This window comes from Channa argus, chromosome 14 (assembly GCF_033026475.1).
Source record: "Channa argus isolate prfri chromosome 14, Channa argus male v1.0, whole genome shotgun sequence".
NCBI classification, from domain to species: domain Eukaryota; kingdom Metazoa; phylum Chordata; class Actinopteri; order Anabantiformes; family Channidae; genus Channa; species Channa argus.
Window position 1 is genome coordinate 8,287,812 of NC_090210.1, and position 14,390 is coordinate 8,302,201.

General features: G+C 38.1%; 2 protein-coding genes across 3 annotated transcripts; one reads left to right on the plus strand and one right to left on the minus strand.

The window, feature by feature from the left end:
* Positions 1 to 44: 44 nt before the first annotated feature.
* On the minus strand, positions 45 to 2,981 carry LOC137098061 (DET1- and DDB1-associated protein 1-like). Its single transcript, XM_067473827.1, has 5 exons — positions 2,466 to 2,981; positions 2,125 to 2,205; positions 1,951 to 2,002; positions 1,680 to 1,741; positions 45 to 1,566 (listed from the first exon to the last, which is right to left on the minus strand). Exons 1-5 carry the CDS (start codon positions 2,472 to 2,474, stop codon positions 1,462 to 1,464), a joined length of 309 nt encoding a protein of 102 aa, XP_067329928.1. The 5' UTR covers positions 2,475 to 2,981; the 3' UTR covers positions 45 to 1,461.
* A 4,695-nt stretch (positions 2,982 to 7,676) lies between these two features.
* On the plus strand, positions 7,677 to 14,244 carry abhd8a (abhydrolase domain containing 8a). Of its 2 annotated transcripts, none has more exons than XM_067474515.1 (5): positions 7,677 to 7,996; positions 10,349 to 11,167; positions 11,275 to 11,445; positions 11,647 to 11,863; positions 11,989 to 14,244. In XM_067474515.1, the coding sequence occupies exons 2-5, from the start codon at positions 10,353 to 10,355 to the stop codon at positions 12,199 to 12,201; spliced, it is 1,416 nt and encodes a 471-aa protein (XP_067330616.1). In that variant the 5' UTR covers positions 7,677 to 7,996; positions 10,349 to 10,352; the 3' UTR covers positions 12,202 to 14,244. The 2 variants fall into 2 exon arrangements, with proteins under 2 accessions (XP_067330616.1, XP_067330614.1); XM_067474513.1 differs by having other exon boundaries at positions 7,678 to 7,996; positions 10,345 to 11,167.
* Positions 14,245 to 14,390: the final 146 nt, after the last annotated feature.

The following is a 14,390-nucleotide window of genomic DNA, read 5'->3' on the forward strand; positions in this document are numbered from 1 at the left end:
CTTTTTCTAAAGGTGCAGAGCAAAAATAAGTAAAATGCGTGTGCTTGATTAGACCAAACTTTAGTTTGTGTCCCTGAGCATAAAATATAATTAAGACAGGTGAAATGGCCAAATTAGACAAGACAGATTGGATGTCTTTTTTCCTGATAAGAAGATCACAACAATCACAATACACAAGACATAGGTGGAGATTTATAATGAGAGCAGCGCAAATAATCAACCTATTTAAGCAATGTGAATGCCACAAGAACTGACAGCAGTCTTTACATGTAGCTCAACATTAGCACAGGTAAACTGCACATTTAAGCATACCTTCAGTTTTCACCTATTCTATAAAACATTGTGATACCTACCTACACAGTTACAAAGACACAACCTCTGCTTAAAAGGTGGTGATCTCAAAGTAAAGACCTAGAATAAGGTTACAAAAATCTGCATGTTACATTGTACAAAAAAAATTCCAACATCTGGTAGGACTTGAATGACAAAAGATCAACAGCTTTCTGCTTGTCCCTTCAGGGGTCGCCACAGCAAAACGTGTTCCGCACGTTGATCTGGCATGTGTTTTTACACTCGATGCCCTTCTTGCCACAATCCTCCCATTTTTTCCAGGCTTAGAACCGGCACCAAAGTGGGCCTTGGTTCGAAGCTGTGGCCTTTTGAATCCCAACCCAATGCTCCAACACTGAGCCACTAGGCCCCCTGCTGTGTTTGTCTGAATGTATTCTTACTAAAAGGACATGCTAATATTCACTCACTGCAACAACTGGTTCATTTTAAGACATAGTGAAAATACAGTTGCTTCCATATAAGGCAATCCTTATTTTTCATCTGCAGAAAACATTTCATTCGGCATTCATGCGTTTTCACTAATAATCCAAACAAAACCCAAAGAGGGTTGGTTAAGTCTAAGTAACAAACACAATGCAGTTTTTCTGTAACTGTAATGAATAATAACAGAAGGGATCAGTGTTTAATAAAACTTTAAGGTCACTACCATTGTATAATTCCAAACAAAAAGAGATGCTATCTTCCTTAATAATGTATGCAGACTTAAAACTTTTCGGAGATGCTACAAACATGTACTCATTAAACCTTTAAATTGCAGCAAATGAGCTTCTTGGATAATTAAACAAAAACTGTGTGAGCATAAGTGAATGACAACCAAACGGACTGAGGAGCAGGGAGGTAGTTTCAAGTTATTTTTAACAACTAAAATGTGAGGCAGAGGTGTTTTGGAAGAAATGGTGGGTCAAAGCAGTAAAAAAATAAAAATGTTTTTTGGTTAAAGGATCTGTCTGGTTTTATGATTAGCATCATGCCAGCTGTTGTCTGAAATGTACTGATCCTTGTGTGCATCGATGTGAAGCCCTGGATTTTCAAACATGCATCCTGCGTCTGGCTGTGCATCTTGTTTGTGTAGGTCAGTCTTTGTTGGGTTTGCATCAACAGTTCAGTGCTTTATGAATCCTCATTCAGCTCTCGACTGTCAGTTCTGGCAATTTTTCGTGGAGGCGCCGTGTTCTCCCCCTCAGTTTGTTCTTGCTCTCGCTTTTTTGCTGTGTTCTGAAGAGTCATGAAAGAAAAAAAGATATTATGGACAGAAATACAGATTATACTTACCGTCACACAATACAACTAGCACTACCACTTCTCTGTAGGTCTTTAAAAACGTTTACCTTTTTATCCCACTGTTGATGAAGATACCGCAACAAGATGTTTGTCTTCTCTGTGACTATGACTGAAGAGGGACAACACTGACACTAATTAGATGATGGGATATTCACAGATGGCAGAAAGTTGAAATCAACAAAAGATACAGTGATTACTACATGGTCATTCCTGGAACTAAATGTGATTTCGCTACAACAAAGAATTTTTATTTTTGGAAAAAAGTGTGGGGCATAGGTGAAATATAATATTAAATGTATTGAATTAGACACTGCTTACTTTGTTCTGACGGAAATTCCCGGGTTGGAAGATACACAGATGGTCGACGGTTCTAAAACCACATTGAGATCCACATTAGCCGGCACACTGGCTACAATAAACTTAAACAAAAAAAGTTGCACTTCTAACATAAAACATGGCAGCTTTTGTATAAAAACTGACAGAAGTACTCACTGATGCTTTACAAACGGAATCTGCATGGAACCTGCTGAAGTTATTTTTGTTGTAGACAGGCAGTCCCTTTAGGAAATCCCCCTGTGGCCAGATCACAAAGTTATGGATTAAAATATTCCTTTATAACCAACATTAAAGCTGCAAGTCGTGGCAAAAAGGTCATTCTAAGAATAATCAGATCTTAAATTTAAGTAAATAACGAGTTGGCGACGTAGCAGAGAGTATTAACAGTAAAGTTACGTACGTAACGTGTCTGTCAGAGGCAGTAAAAGCCAAATAACGATAACGTTATTTAAGAATAATGCAAAAACGCTGAGGCAGAGAATACGCTTTGAACCTACCTTTTCCATTTCTGCCGCTTACGCTCTTCGCTTGTTAACCAGCTGAGCACAGCCAAGCCAAACCGAGCAGATAGTCTGTATTTTGCTAGCTAACGTTAGCTAATGAGCCTTGATGTCTTCGTCGTAACCAAAATGCCGGGTTTGTTTACTCGTTGTACAGCTTCTCTCGACAGGTACAAAATACAAACTGCAAATAAATTTGATATTTTTGCATCACACTATTTGAATTACCTGGAAACGTTCACTCGCATAAATGTAAGTAAATCCAAATACATTACATAAAAACTAAAAATTAAAGTCCCGTGGTGTCTTAACTTAAAGCTAGTTCACATAGCTTCATTTTTGTTGTTCGACTATTCGGGGCGTTAACTTTGACAGACTCTACATATCTGATTGGCTGAATTGTGTTGGCTGTGTGAAGAGAGACCCTGATTGGTTAGAAACAGATGATGTAACACACCGATCTCCCAATACACTGGTGGCGTGTCAAAAAGCTCTAACGTTAATGAAAAAAAACCGGTAGGCCATTCTGACTGTATGTCCTCCTCTTCGTACCGTGTATATTTATGGGTTTTCTAAAATAAAGAGAGAATACATTATTGGTTAACTCTAAAATACCCTAAACAGCAATTCAACACTTCCTCTAGAATTATAAATAACAGAAATTCAAACGTGTTGTCTAAGGATAATGTTCTCTTTTCATACAAGGATATATGAAGGGTAATCATAAAACCGATTCAGCTACTGTAAAACGTACGGACTATATCAGTAGCTTATTGTAGATTATTTTTATTAGTAAATTATGTGACTCTTTTAGGCTGTACACTCTTCTTCACCCCACCACATTTCTCCATCCCTTCAAACCTGTTTGCGCGCACCTCTTCACCTCTTTTCCACACTCTCTGTTACTCTGAACGGTTCACTTTAAGTACTTAAAGTCCTGCACCTTCTTTGCCTCTACTCCCTGTAACCTCACCGTTCAACCTGCTCTACCGGACACACAGTATATCCACCTTCCTTCTCTGCATCATGTCAACCAGCTTCCTAGCCTTGCCTGTCATAGTCCTAACATTCAAGGTCCCTGCTGTCAGTCCTACAGTTTTGACTTTCCTCTTCTCTCTCTGCCTGTGAACATGCCTTCATCTTCTCCTTCTTTAACCAACATTGGCCCAATTTCCACCGGCACCCTTTAGGTCAAGAGCATCGTTGTAAACCCAGTTCCCGACCGATCTGTCATGGAAGTCAGATTTGGTGTGGAAGTCCTGATTTGCATGTTTAATTTGGCATGTACTTTATGTCGGTTGCCCTTCCTGACACAACCCTCTGCATTTATCCAGACTTGGAACTGGCACAAGAAGACAGTGGCTTGTGCCCCCTTGTGGTTGCATTACTCCCATAGGCTGCACATAAAGACACTTTATACATAGCCTCTGAATATTACAAAGCATTTTCAAAAATGCAAAAACAAACTAAAAGGTGAAAGCAGAAAATATGTCCAATACTTGAGTGTTTGTTATTGTCAGGCATATAAACTAATCAGTTAATATTTGTTTTTTTCTTTTTTCAATTTTTAGTTGTCAGCTTTTTAGTTTCAACAGTATCTTGGATTCCATATTAAAGCTTATAATGGAATTGTTTTTCCCTGCTATATGTAACAAGTAATCACAAAGGCCTCCACTCTTTGAAAGTATTCCTCTCCCGGCACCCCCAAAAATCAAATCTTTCTTTAAAACTTCCTAAAACCAAATCAAAAGGAATTTATGGCAGCCAATTTTAAATGCCAGAATTAGAGCAGCAGAATGGCTGGGCCAACTTACAGAAAATTATTATTGTATTATTATTAGGGTTAGGGTTAAGGTCCATCATTATCAAAAAGCCATTGCCCAGGGAATTTTTAAAATTCCAGGTCATCCTGAGTTTTTTCATTTGGAAAAAAAAGATTATTAAAAGACAGATACAAAGATACCATTTTGTCTTTGAACCAAATCATTTTACACATGAAAAACGTTTTTTTTTAAAAATGAACATATTGACTGGAGTTAATGAATTGACCAAACTTTAATGTCAATGTTGAGTACTGCTTAAAAATATGAAATCAAATGCAAATCCAATATGTTTGTCAATAGACAGTTTCTACTGTCTCGCCCATTACTAATGCAGTAGGAATGCCAAACCCACATCAAGAATCAATGCTTTAGCGCATATATATATATATATATATATATATATATATATATATATATATATATATATATATATATATATATATATATATATATATATATATATGTTCTTTCCTGCTTGTTCAGCACCACAAGCATTTCAGAAATAATGTCTCTTGGTCGAAAGTCATAGCAGGTTTTGCAATAGGAACCCTTAGTGTGAGAGCGATTTTCGTCCTTTCAACATGCGGCGCAGAATGACCTCAATGCCACCTCTTGAACTGAGCCTCTTGATCCAGCCATGGGTCCTTTTGCGTTTGATGTTCTTTGGCTGATACTCTGTGCCTCTTTTTCGAGTCCGTACCTGCTGGTGTTGCCACGGAAGTTGTTGGAACACTCCTGAACCTTCAGCTTGTGCAGAAAGCAGCTCACATCTGGAAAACAGAGGTCCTGCAGTTGTTCTGGGCACAATCCAGCTGCTGAATAATCTAAGGTGAGGGGTGCCAGCCATTGCAAGGTTCCCCGCCGGAATGCTGTTAAAAGATTAAAACATTACAAACAAATGTAATTCTCTAAAATCGAAATTTTGCTAAAATATCACCATACTAAAGTGAGAGTTATAATTCAGGGTTCCCATGCCTCAGTTTCTCTAACAACGTAATGAAATTTGGTTAATGTGACTTAATAGCTACTCAAGTCTAGAATAAAGTTATTACCTTTTAGAAAAGCGTAGTTTTATTATAAGCTTGTTAAAAAATGCAAGTGGATCTCAACGTTGGTTTCAACTCAATTTCTCTAGGAAATCATATCATCTCTGAGGATGCACGATATTTGTGCAAACTAACTGATAACGTTATTAAAGCAAAGGCAGCCTACAACTGTAATGACTTCATATTATCTTGACATGAACTTTGGCGTGAGTAGCTGACATCAAGCTTAATTTGCGATCACCAAACTGAATATAATTTCTGCTCAGTCAAGTTTAATAGCTTCTTGTTTCATGTATGATCTACTAGCCACGCTGCTAATGCACAGCTAGGCTATTTTAGCATTAATAGCATGTAAACAATTACTTTCTCGTTCGGTTATCATGCAAATACACAAACACTGTTACCTGCTGAAACAGTTTCTTCCTAGCAGTCGGGAAAAAGTCGACAGAATTAAATTCATTTTTAAATATTTATACAGCTGACAAACACATGAGACGATGAATGTCACAAGTCTACCAAGCACTCTCTGTACATGGAGCAAAGAGATTGGCTTGCGCTATTTCAGCCAATGGAAATGATTGTTGCTAGATAGTGTGGCCAAATTCCCTGAGTGGCGTCTTTAAGGTTCAACGCTGAAGCAACTACTAGTGATTTACTGATAAAACGGTTTATTATTAATGTTTACGGTTTTAACTTAATGGTCATAGTTGAGTAGAAAAGAGTGAGTACAAAAGAGGCTACAGTGCTACACAACAGAAACTAAGTTGCAATGAGCCTCCTAAGCCATCTCTAGTTTGTTTTGATATGTGCCTATGGGATAATTTCAATATAGGCATCATCAATTTGAGTCCTTTTCTAAAATCACAAAAGGAATACTTAATTTACAAATTAAGCAGTAAGCAGTATTATTTGCTGCCAGACAAGGCTGTAGCTCTCTCACCCTCTCTCTCCCTCTCTCTTCCTCTCTCTCTCTCTCTCTCTCTCTCTCTCTCTCTCTCTCTCTCTCTCTGTCACACACACACACACACACACACACACACACACACAAACATAAGTAAATTAGGTTCTATTGTGGAAACAAATAATAAAAGCAAAAACTTACTGCACTCTTGTACAGTATATAGCATTTTATCTTAATCAGATCTGGTGATGCAAAAACACTTAACATTTAATTTTTTGTTTGTTTGTTTGTTTTTGTCCTTTCGGCTTATACTGTGAGATCAAGCTCCTTTGATAAATGTCCCTAAATGTCCTCATAAATAATTCGAAAGTTATGCTGGGATATATTTGGTATTTGGAATTTGTTAATTCAGGCAATGAGCATGTCAAGAGAGACAATTAGTATGTGCAGGTAAATTGAATTCATGTGAGTTTGGTGTTAATAAGATAAATAATACATAAATAGATAAATACAATACATAAATAATAAGAATGTAAACCATAAAATACGATGCCGGAAAATTTTTTGTTTTTGAATTAATGGTGTCACAACTGTGAAACAAGCTCATCTATCATAGGTTGGTGGCCCTGGGAGTTCCACAGAGTTCAAGTTTAGAAAACACCTACAAGATACAAGCAAATTAAAAAAATATCTTTATCTCAAAAAAGGAGAGACTGGTTAATTCCTTGTCCTTTTGAAGTCAAAGCTGGAATAAATAAAGTTTTTTTTTTAAGGTTTACACGCTGTAAGAGTTGTTATTTTAGAGTTTTAGTAAATAAATCTAGTTTGTTTTCATGTTTACTTATAGAAACATTTCCAGCCTTAATTGATTTCAGTCTTTTTGTTTCAACATAATTGAGTAATTGATGTAAATATGAAACAGTAATTGTTGTTGTAGGACAATAACAATCCACAGTTGTTACCCCCACCCCACCCCTCCATAAACGTCATAGTGACAGGCACCAGACTGCCCCAGCAGTAAATCAAGGGTAACAGAGAAAGGCAGCACATCTTAAAGCAATGGGTTAATTCTTAAAGGTCAATTCTCTCTGCAGTGATGCAGCAACTGAAATGTGTTTCAGGTGTGTTTTTGATGATGCATTACAGAGGCTGATTTAAACTCAGGTGCAAAATCCGAAATGGCATTACACATGATCTGATGCCCATGTGTTAGCATATTAGATAATTACTTGGACTAACCTTTTGCAATCTCTTTCACTCTCCCTCACTGCATGCACCCGTACACACGCGCGCATTTTGCGCTTTTTTCAGCCTTAGCAACAAGGAAACACGCTTCTTCCATTGGCTTCCTCTCAGAACAGACAGTTCTTCTATTCGCCCTCTTCACTGCCACTCAGGCGACACATTGCCCGAAGGCTGCGGTGGATGCAGGGCAGCCAGGGTGGGTAGGGTCTGACCTGGATACGCAGTGGATTCTGAGGCAGAAAAGACATTAACGTTTGTTATCGTAATGGGTGTCTTATTGAAAAAAATTGGGCATAGATCTTTGGATGTATGGTTTATCATCAGTGCAAGCCCTTCGTGTTCAGTGATAGTGGTCTAATGAGGTTCATTAAACGCCTTCACTATTTTGCAGCATTTCTAGCGTAGGCAAATTGTTGCACCAAATGCAGCGCTTTGCTCAGTTCAGATTCGTCAGCCCTTGACTGTCATAATTTTGTGCATATTTCCAACCACCCTTAATCATTGATTCTGCAGGTAAGGATGCCATTTCTATTGCAATATGTTGTCTAATTAGCTAATGTTTGTTATGTAGCTTGTTGTCATCAGCATCAATAAAAAACTGCACAGTGTCTGGTGAAAGCGCAAAATAATCTATGATACAAGCTTAGTAATGATTTTCTTATGCACGGGATTCCCATAGATTTTCAGATCTTTTTTATCAGTAAAGTGCTGCTATTCATTTCGCCTTTTTGCCTACATTGCTAAAACGGTTTTTCTGTTGTTGTTTATTTGTATTATAGTCAAACAAAACATTTAATAATCAAATTACTGAAATACATAACCTTCTACTGCAGTTTATGACTAGATGTTTTGCAGTCGCAGGATAAGGCAATCTGGAGGATTCATGCATATGACCTTTTAGGCTGAAATAGATTATAAAGGTCTTATTTTTGCAAATAGGCTATACGCATTTTATTCATCATATGTCAGACTGCGCAATAGGCCTAGTGCCTGTCAAGCCATGTGGAAACAGGGCAGTACAACGCGTAGTAGATGTGTGTTACTGTAACAGTTTGCAGACATAACAACATATAGGCTATCTACTGCAATGCAGACAAAATATAAACATGGCCAAGGAACTCTCAGACTGTTCACTTTTAGGGTCGATGCTTCTCCCCTTGCTCCCCTCAGCCATATTCAAGAACCGATGAGGCATGATCAGGCATCTTAATGACAAGGCTGTAGTGTGGTGATGTAGTTAGGTTGTCTTAATGAAGTGCAACGGCATTTTTATTGCTTGGCTCAATGTCAAGAGTAGAGAACTACAACATGTACTAATTAGCTGATATTTGAAGGTTTACAAAATTCATTGAAGTTGGCTGCTACCAACAAAACCACATTGTTGGTAGCAGAGAATCACAAATATATATGCACACATGAACCTCCTGTGTAAAGTAGGTGCAAATATACACAATGCATGTTCCATGGAGATAATACCTGCTAAAATATAAAGGAACTTGATTTGGCAGAGCTAAGCTGTTGTTATAGTCTTAACCTTGTTACCTTTTTATTTACCCAAAAACAGATGGAACAAGATGAAATAATACAAATGTAGTTTTTTAAATGTATTTACTGAAAAAAGTGGTAAATAAAAAAATATATATATTATTTATGTAAACAGCAACACTTTCTAACTTTTAGGAGAAAATCTACTTGGTGATTTGATGTGTTCCAGCTTCTGGGTAGGGCAGGCATGGTTGCAGTTTAGCATTCCTATTGACTATATTAAGCACGGAGCATTACTGAAACACAATACTAAACTGAACTACATCTTACATGATGTACTCTGAGCAGTGATAGAAATATTTCCCTGGCAGTACTAAATATATTCCACTCCTTTTCTCATTTGTTCTGTAACAAGATGACAACAAGACAACAAAGCCTTAACATGTATAGATGTGAGTTCTCCCACACTGTTTCCTAGAGATAACAGCTAGAGTTTGTATGACGCATGAACAGTCATGTAGCTTTTTTTAAAGAAATGCATTTTAGATTTGAAAGCAACAACCATTTTGTCCCATTTGAAATGGTAAATTTGGGAAAACTTCTATCATACTGTTATGACACATATATAGGTCACAGGCATGTTCACAGTCATGTGCCATGACTGGTGTTTAGATAAATATATCCTGATACGGATCATGTGAAAAGGCGAGGTTAATTAAAATACATCTGAATGACACTAAAAGTGCACTCAGGAGTATGTAGGAGTATGTCATCTGTTTATTATTGTTTAGCTTCTTTTTCAGCAAAGTGAGTGTTTTGTTGAGCTTTCCTGAGGCTGTTGCAGCTGCACTTGCACTGGCAAAGGTATCTCCATTTCAGATACTGGTGTGCAGGATGTTAAACTGAAAGCATCCTTGGTCTTTCTGTGTTTTTATTCTACACAAAACTGCCTGTGGTCTGATAGAAAGATAAAGAAGAGCATGGCATTGTAACAGTGTTGCTAGGAAACAGCTTGCATAATGTTTTTATAGGCAACCAAGAAAGAGCCAAATTTCTTTAGCAAATCCTGCAACATGATATAAATCTGAACCTAGTTACAATGATTATGGTAAAAGCGTTTTTCTACCTATTGGTAATCATAGCTCTTTACACTGGTTCTCATTCACCCATTCACAACTAGAATCACACTCACAAACCGATGGAGGAGCTGCTATGCAGCTGGCCAACACTAAGCAACTAAGGTTCAGTGTCTTGCTCAACTACACTTCAACATGTGACCCTTGGATCAAACTATTCTATCTCGTTTTTTGGTATTTGTTGTTTCTTGTTACTGATTGATAATCTGCTTTCCTTTGTCTGTGTGCTGTTTATGTAAGGAAGCACTATGCTGACTAGCATCACTGAGGGGATACTCTGCTGCCTGACTGGGAAGGCTGCCAGTCTAGTCTTGCCTCTGGAGTCATCAGAACCCTCTGATGGTTTTGAGTTTGTGGAGGTGAAACCTGGGAGAGTCCTGCGAGTGCGCCACATCATCCCTGAGCGTCAGCCTGCAGTAACAGAAGAGCAAGTTGCAGGCAAAGAGAAAATGAACTGTGGCGATGGCTCCCCTGAGGACTCAAATGATGAAAGCAACATAGGCAGCACTGTCCACTGCAAGAGGAAGATCACAGTCTACCGCAATGGCCAGCTTGTGATTGAAAATCTTGGTGATGTTTTGCATTCTGAGATCCTGCAGTGTCAGGACGGGGATCTCGAGCCCTGCAGCACTGTAGAGTTAGAACTGGCTGACTACAAAGAAATGGCATCTTCTCCTGACCCCAACCCTGTTCCTCCTCCAGTTCCCCCACCTCCTGGGGAACAGAAACCTGCTCCCCCTCCTCGCCGCCGCCGTCGCAAGCCCAAACGCACAGTGCTTATCGATTCAAAGAGGGTAATTTCAAGCTGCAAAGGGACACACTCAGACGTAGCACTGTTCTTCATACACGGTGTCGGAGGATCTCTGGATATTTGGAACAGTCAACTAGACTTCTTTTCTCGGCTGGGCTATGAGGTCATTGCACCAGATCTGGCAGGTCATGGAGCAAGCACCGCCCCAAAGATAGCAGCTGCTTATACTTTTTATGCCCTGGCAGAGGACCTACGTGCCATCTTTAAGAGATATTCTCGTAAACGTAACATTCTCATCGGCCACTCATATGGGTGAGAATTTGCAAGAGGCTTTTATTGAAATTCCGCACCTGATTGAAACATTCTAGTAAGTTTTCATGCTGTTAATATGCTCTCCCACTCTATTGAATCTCTTCCAGAGTGTCATTTTGCACCTTTTTAGCCCATGAATATCCTGATTTGGTTCATAAGGTGGTGATGATCAATGGAGGGGGTCCCACAGCTCTAGAGCCCAGTCTCTGTTCCATCTTTCAGCTGCCATCTTGTGTCCTTCACTGTCTGTCACCCTGTCTGGCCTGGAGCTTCCTCAAGTAAGATCTGCATTTGTATGGAACAAAACTTGACAGTAGACTGGATAAAGGATAAAGTAATAACACCTGTCAACACAGAAAAATATAATTACTTGTAAAATAAAGAAAAGTTTCAAATAATTCTGCAACTTTAAAGCATCCATGCAAAATATGTTAATATTAAACTGTACACCCAACATCTTCTCTCTCTCTCATTAATAGAGCTGGATTTGCCCGTCAGGGTGCAAAAGAAAAGCAGTTGTTAAAGCAAGGCAATGCCTTCAATGTGTCTCCCTTTGTCCTGCGAGCCATGATGAGTGGCCAGTATTGGCCTGAAGGAGACGAAGTCTACCATGCCGAGCTCACCGTGCCTATCCTTCTGGTTCATGGCATGTGTGACAAGTTCGTGCCCATGGATGAAGACCAGCGCATGGCAGAGGTATAGTTTGTTATCATATGGTAATAAGTGCTAATTTCTCTTTTGATATTTAAAGTAAAATGTCTTGTTTGTGTTGTGGTTTTACTCACTGTAAAACTCTGCCTTTATTTTGGCTCCCTTTGTAGATCCTTCTGTTTGCATTTTTAAAAGTCATTGAGGAAGGAAGTCACATGGTCATGATGGAGTGTCCCGATACCGTCAACACCCTACTCCACGAGTTCTTTCTATGGGAGCCTGACATGTCCAGAAAAGACAGCAGCAAAACAGACACAGAAAAGTTAGTTGCTACAATTGACACTCTCCACACATTGAAAATTACTAGGTCTGTGGACAAGTAACCAGCAAGGAGTTTTATCATGGAACCAAGCAGAAGGCCTTTTTGGGCAGGTGGCATATGTTCTTAAGGCTGCTCCTAGGCTGAGAGCTGTTAAATACAGGGCCACATCTTAAGGATGCAGACGACCCCTGGTGCTAGAAGATAAAGCAGAACTTAGGCATGGTGCCAACTACAGAATGATGGAACTAACATAAAGACAAGGGGAACAGATTAAACACACAGTTATTTCTGCTTTGCTTTTTTATACAAACGTTTGCTCTGTCACGTTTGCAAAATGATACAGTACATGGAGATCAAAGGGACTATGTCCATTTGTGTTTTTGTGTATTAAATGTTTCTGGTGAAGAACTGATGCAAAAAGCATAAAATCAAAGAAATGGTATCGGAGTTTCCTCACCTTTATCTTAAATACTCTGTTAAGTGCTGTGGAGCTTTTGTTCTACCTTAATGAAATTATTATTAAATGGGCCAATATTACAACTGCTTTCACTAAGAAGCTGGCAAAGAAATATCTAATGGATTGAGGAACAGATTTTATTTGCCAGTATGATCATTATAGACAGCTTATTAAACAATTAAGGTGTTAATAATAATAGTTTATCAAATACTGACAAGTTGGTAGTGGCAAGACATTAAATATATGCAAAATGTATTTCATAATTGCAACACATGAATACATAAATTACATTACTCCCTAAACATAAAAACGAATTGCTAGCCTGCAATCCAGACACATAACCACCTCTATGTCGAGTGTATACATCACAACCTCTCTAATCTCCGAAAATTAGTGCTCTATGAAATGTACTTATATCTTTCCAAATTACAGCCATTTTACCTCACTAATATTAAATAAAAAACTACAATATTTCATAGTTGCATGAAAATTAAATAATATTCCATGAAAGATTTATTGTATGTGAACTGGTTGCAAAGATGCTAACAAAAGGCCCTTATTCTTTATTCTAGCAGCCATTTCTTCAATACTACAAAATATCCTAAGGATACAAAGTACTGAAACCCTGCATAAGTTCAGAATGTGAAAACCCATCAGGGTTGTTTCAGCCAGTTGCAATATATTCTCATATTGAAAAAAAAGTTCAGACCTCATTAATAAAATTGGTGTTTCTCTTTATACATAAGTATTAATTTGCTTTTATTCTAAAATGACAGCAACTGGCATAACAAACTGTTGTTGTACTGACCTCTTGAAGCTGTTGTTTCTCTTAGCTGAGAAATACAAAACAATGGCTTGTCCCCCTTACTATTATCCAGTCCACCCTATTTATTTAATAGTGTAAGACTGAAAGAATGAGCTAAATATTATGCTCTATGAAAGACATTCATTCATGGGTGTTGCTTTGTCTCATAGTGGGACAGTAAGGTGCAAGGCAAAACATAGTCAAGTATGCTCCCTGACAGTGGTTATCTTTTGACTAGACAGTTCATGCCATTTTGAGTAGCACAAGGTGTAAGTAAATGGATTTGAAACTGGGCATCCTTGAAATCAAATATGAGTAAGTCAAAGGAGGAGGTCACCTTTAAAAAAGGGACAATTCTATTCACCATGCTGGTCTGTTAGTATATGCATTTGGACGGAATGCGGATGCAACATGACTGGACTTATGCAACTAGAACATAACAGAGGGAAACTGAAGTTAAACTGAACTGATCCTAGCGCCTCTACAACATTATATATTCTTTATGGACTCCTAAAAACCAACAAGTGCTGCTGATGCAATGTACTGTATGTTTCCTTGTTGTAAAGGTCAGTAAAACTGTATGGACTACAGGGTGCACATATCCTTCCTCTTATGCTAAAAGTGTGCATATACACAAATTGTCAATGCTCATATGTGCTACTGTATATCTTTTTGTGGTTAAAAAAATGTGTTAATGTGATTGTTGCATTTATTCATGGAAATCCTAATATATGCACTGCCAGAATGTAGATGCATATAACATTATATATCTTATCAAAACAGTTGGATTTGGTGTATTAATGTGCCTTTACTGGCATGAATTAAAACAGATGCGCACAGTCTTAAGGTATTTGTTCTTGCTTGTTCGTTCACAGTATTATAATCTGTAACAGCAGAAATATTCTAAAAAGTAAAAACCAAACTAATGCATTAAATGTGGAAAATAAAAACAAATACATGAAAACACTGTAAACATTGTAGGAAGGCT

Bases quoted from the DNA above. Each gene is read 5' to 3' on its own strand.
- abhd8a (XM_067474515.1), top strand. From the start codon at position 10,353: ATGCTGACTAGCATCACTGAGGGGATACTCTGCTGCCTGACTGGGAAG. The intron at 11,446-11,646 runs GTAAGATCTGCA...TCTCATTAATAG, and splicing joins CTGGCCTGGAGCTTCCTCAA to AGCTGGATTTGCCCGTCAGG. The intron at 11,864-11,988 runs GTATAGTTTGTT...CTCCCTTTGTAG, and splicing joins AAGACCAGCGCATGGCAGAG to ATCCTTCTGTTTGCATTTTT.
- LOC137098061 (XM_067473827.1), bottom strand. The intron at 1,742-1,950 runs GTAAGCAGTGTC...GTCCCTCTTCAG, and splicing joins GGAATTTCCGTCAGAACAAA to TCATAGTCACAGAGAAGACA. The intron at 1,567-1,679 runs GTAAACGTTTTT...ATGACTCTTCAG, and splicing joins ATCAACAGTGGGATAAAAAG to AACACAGCAAAAAAGCGAGA.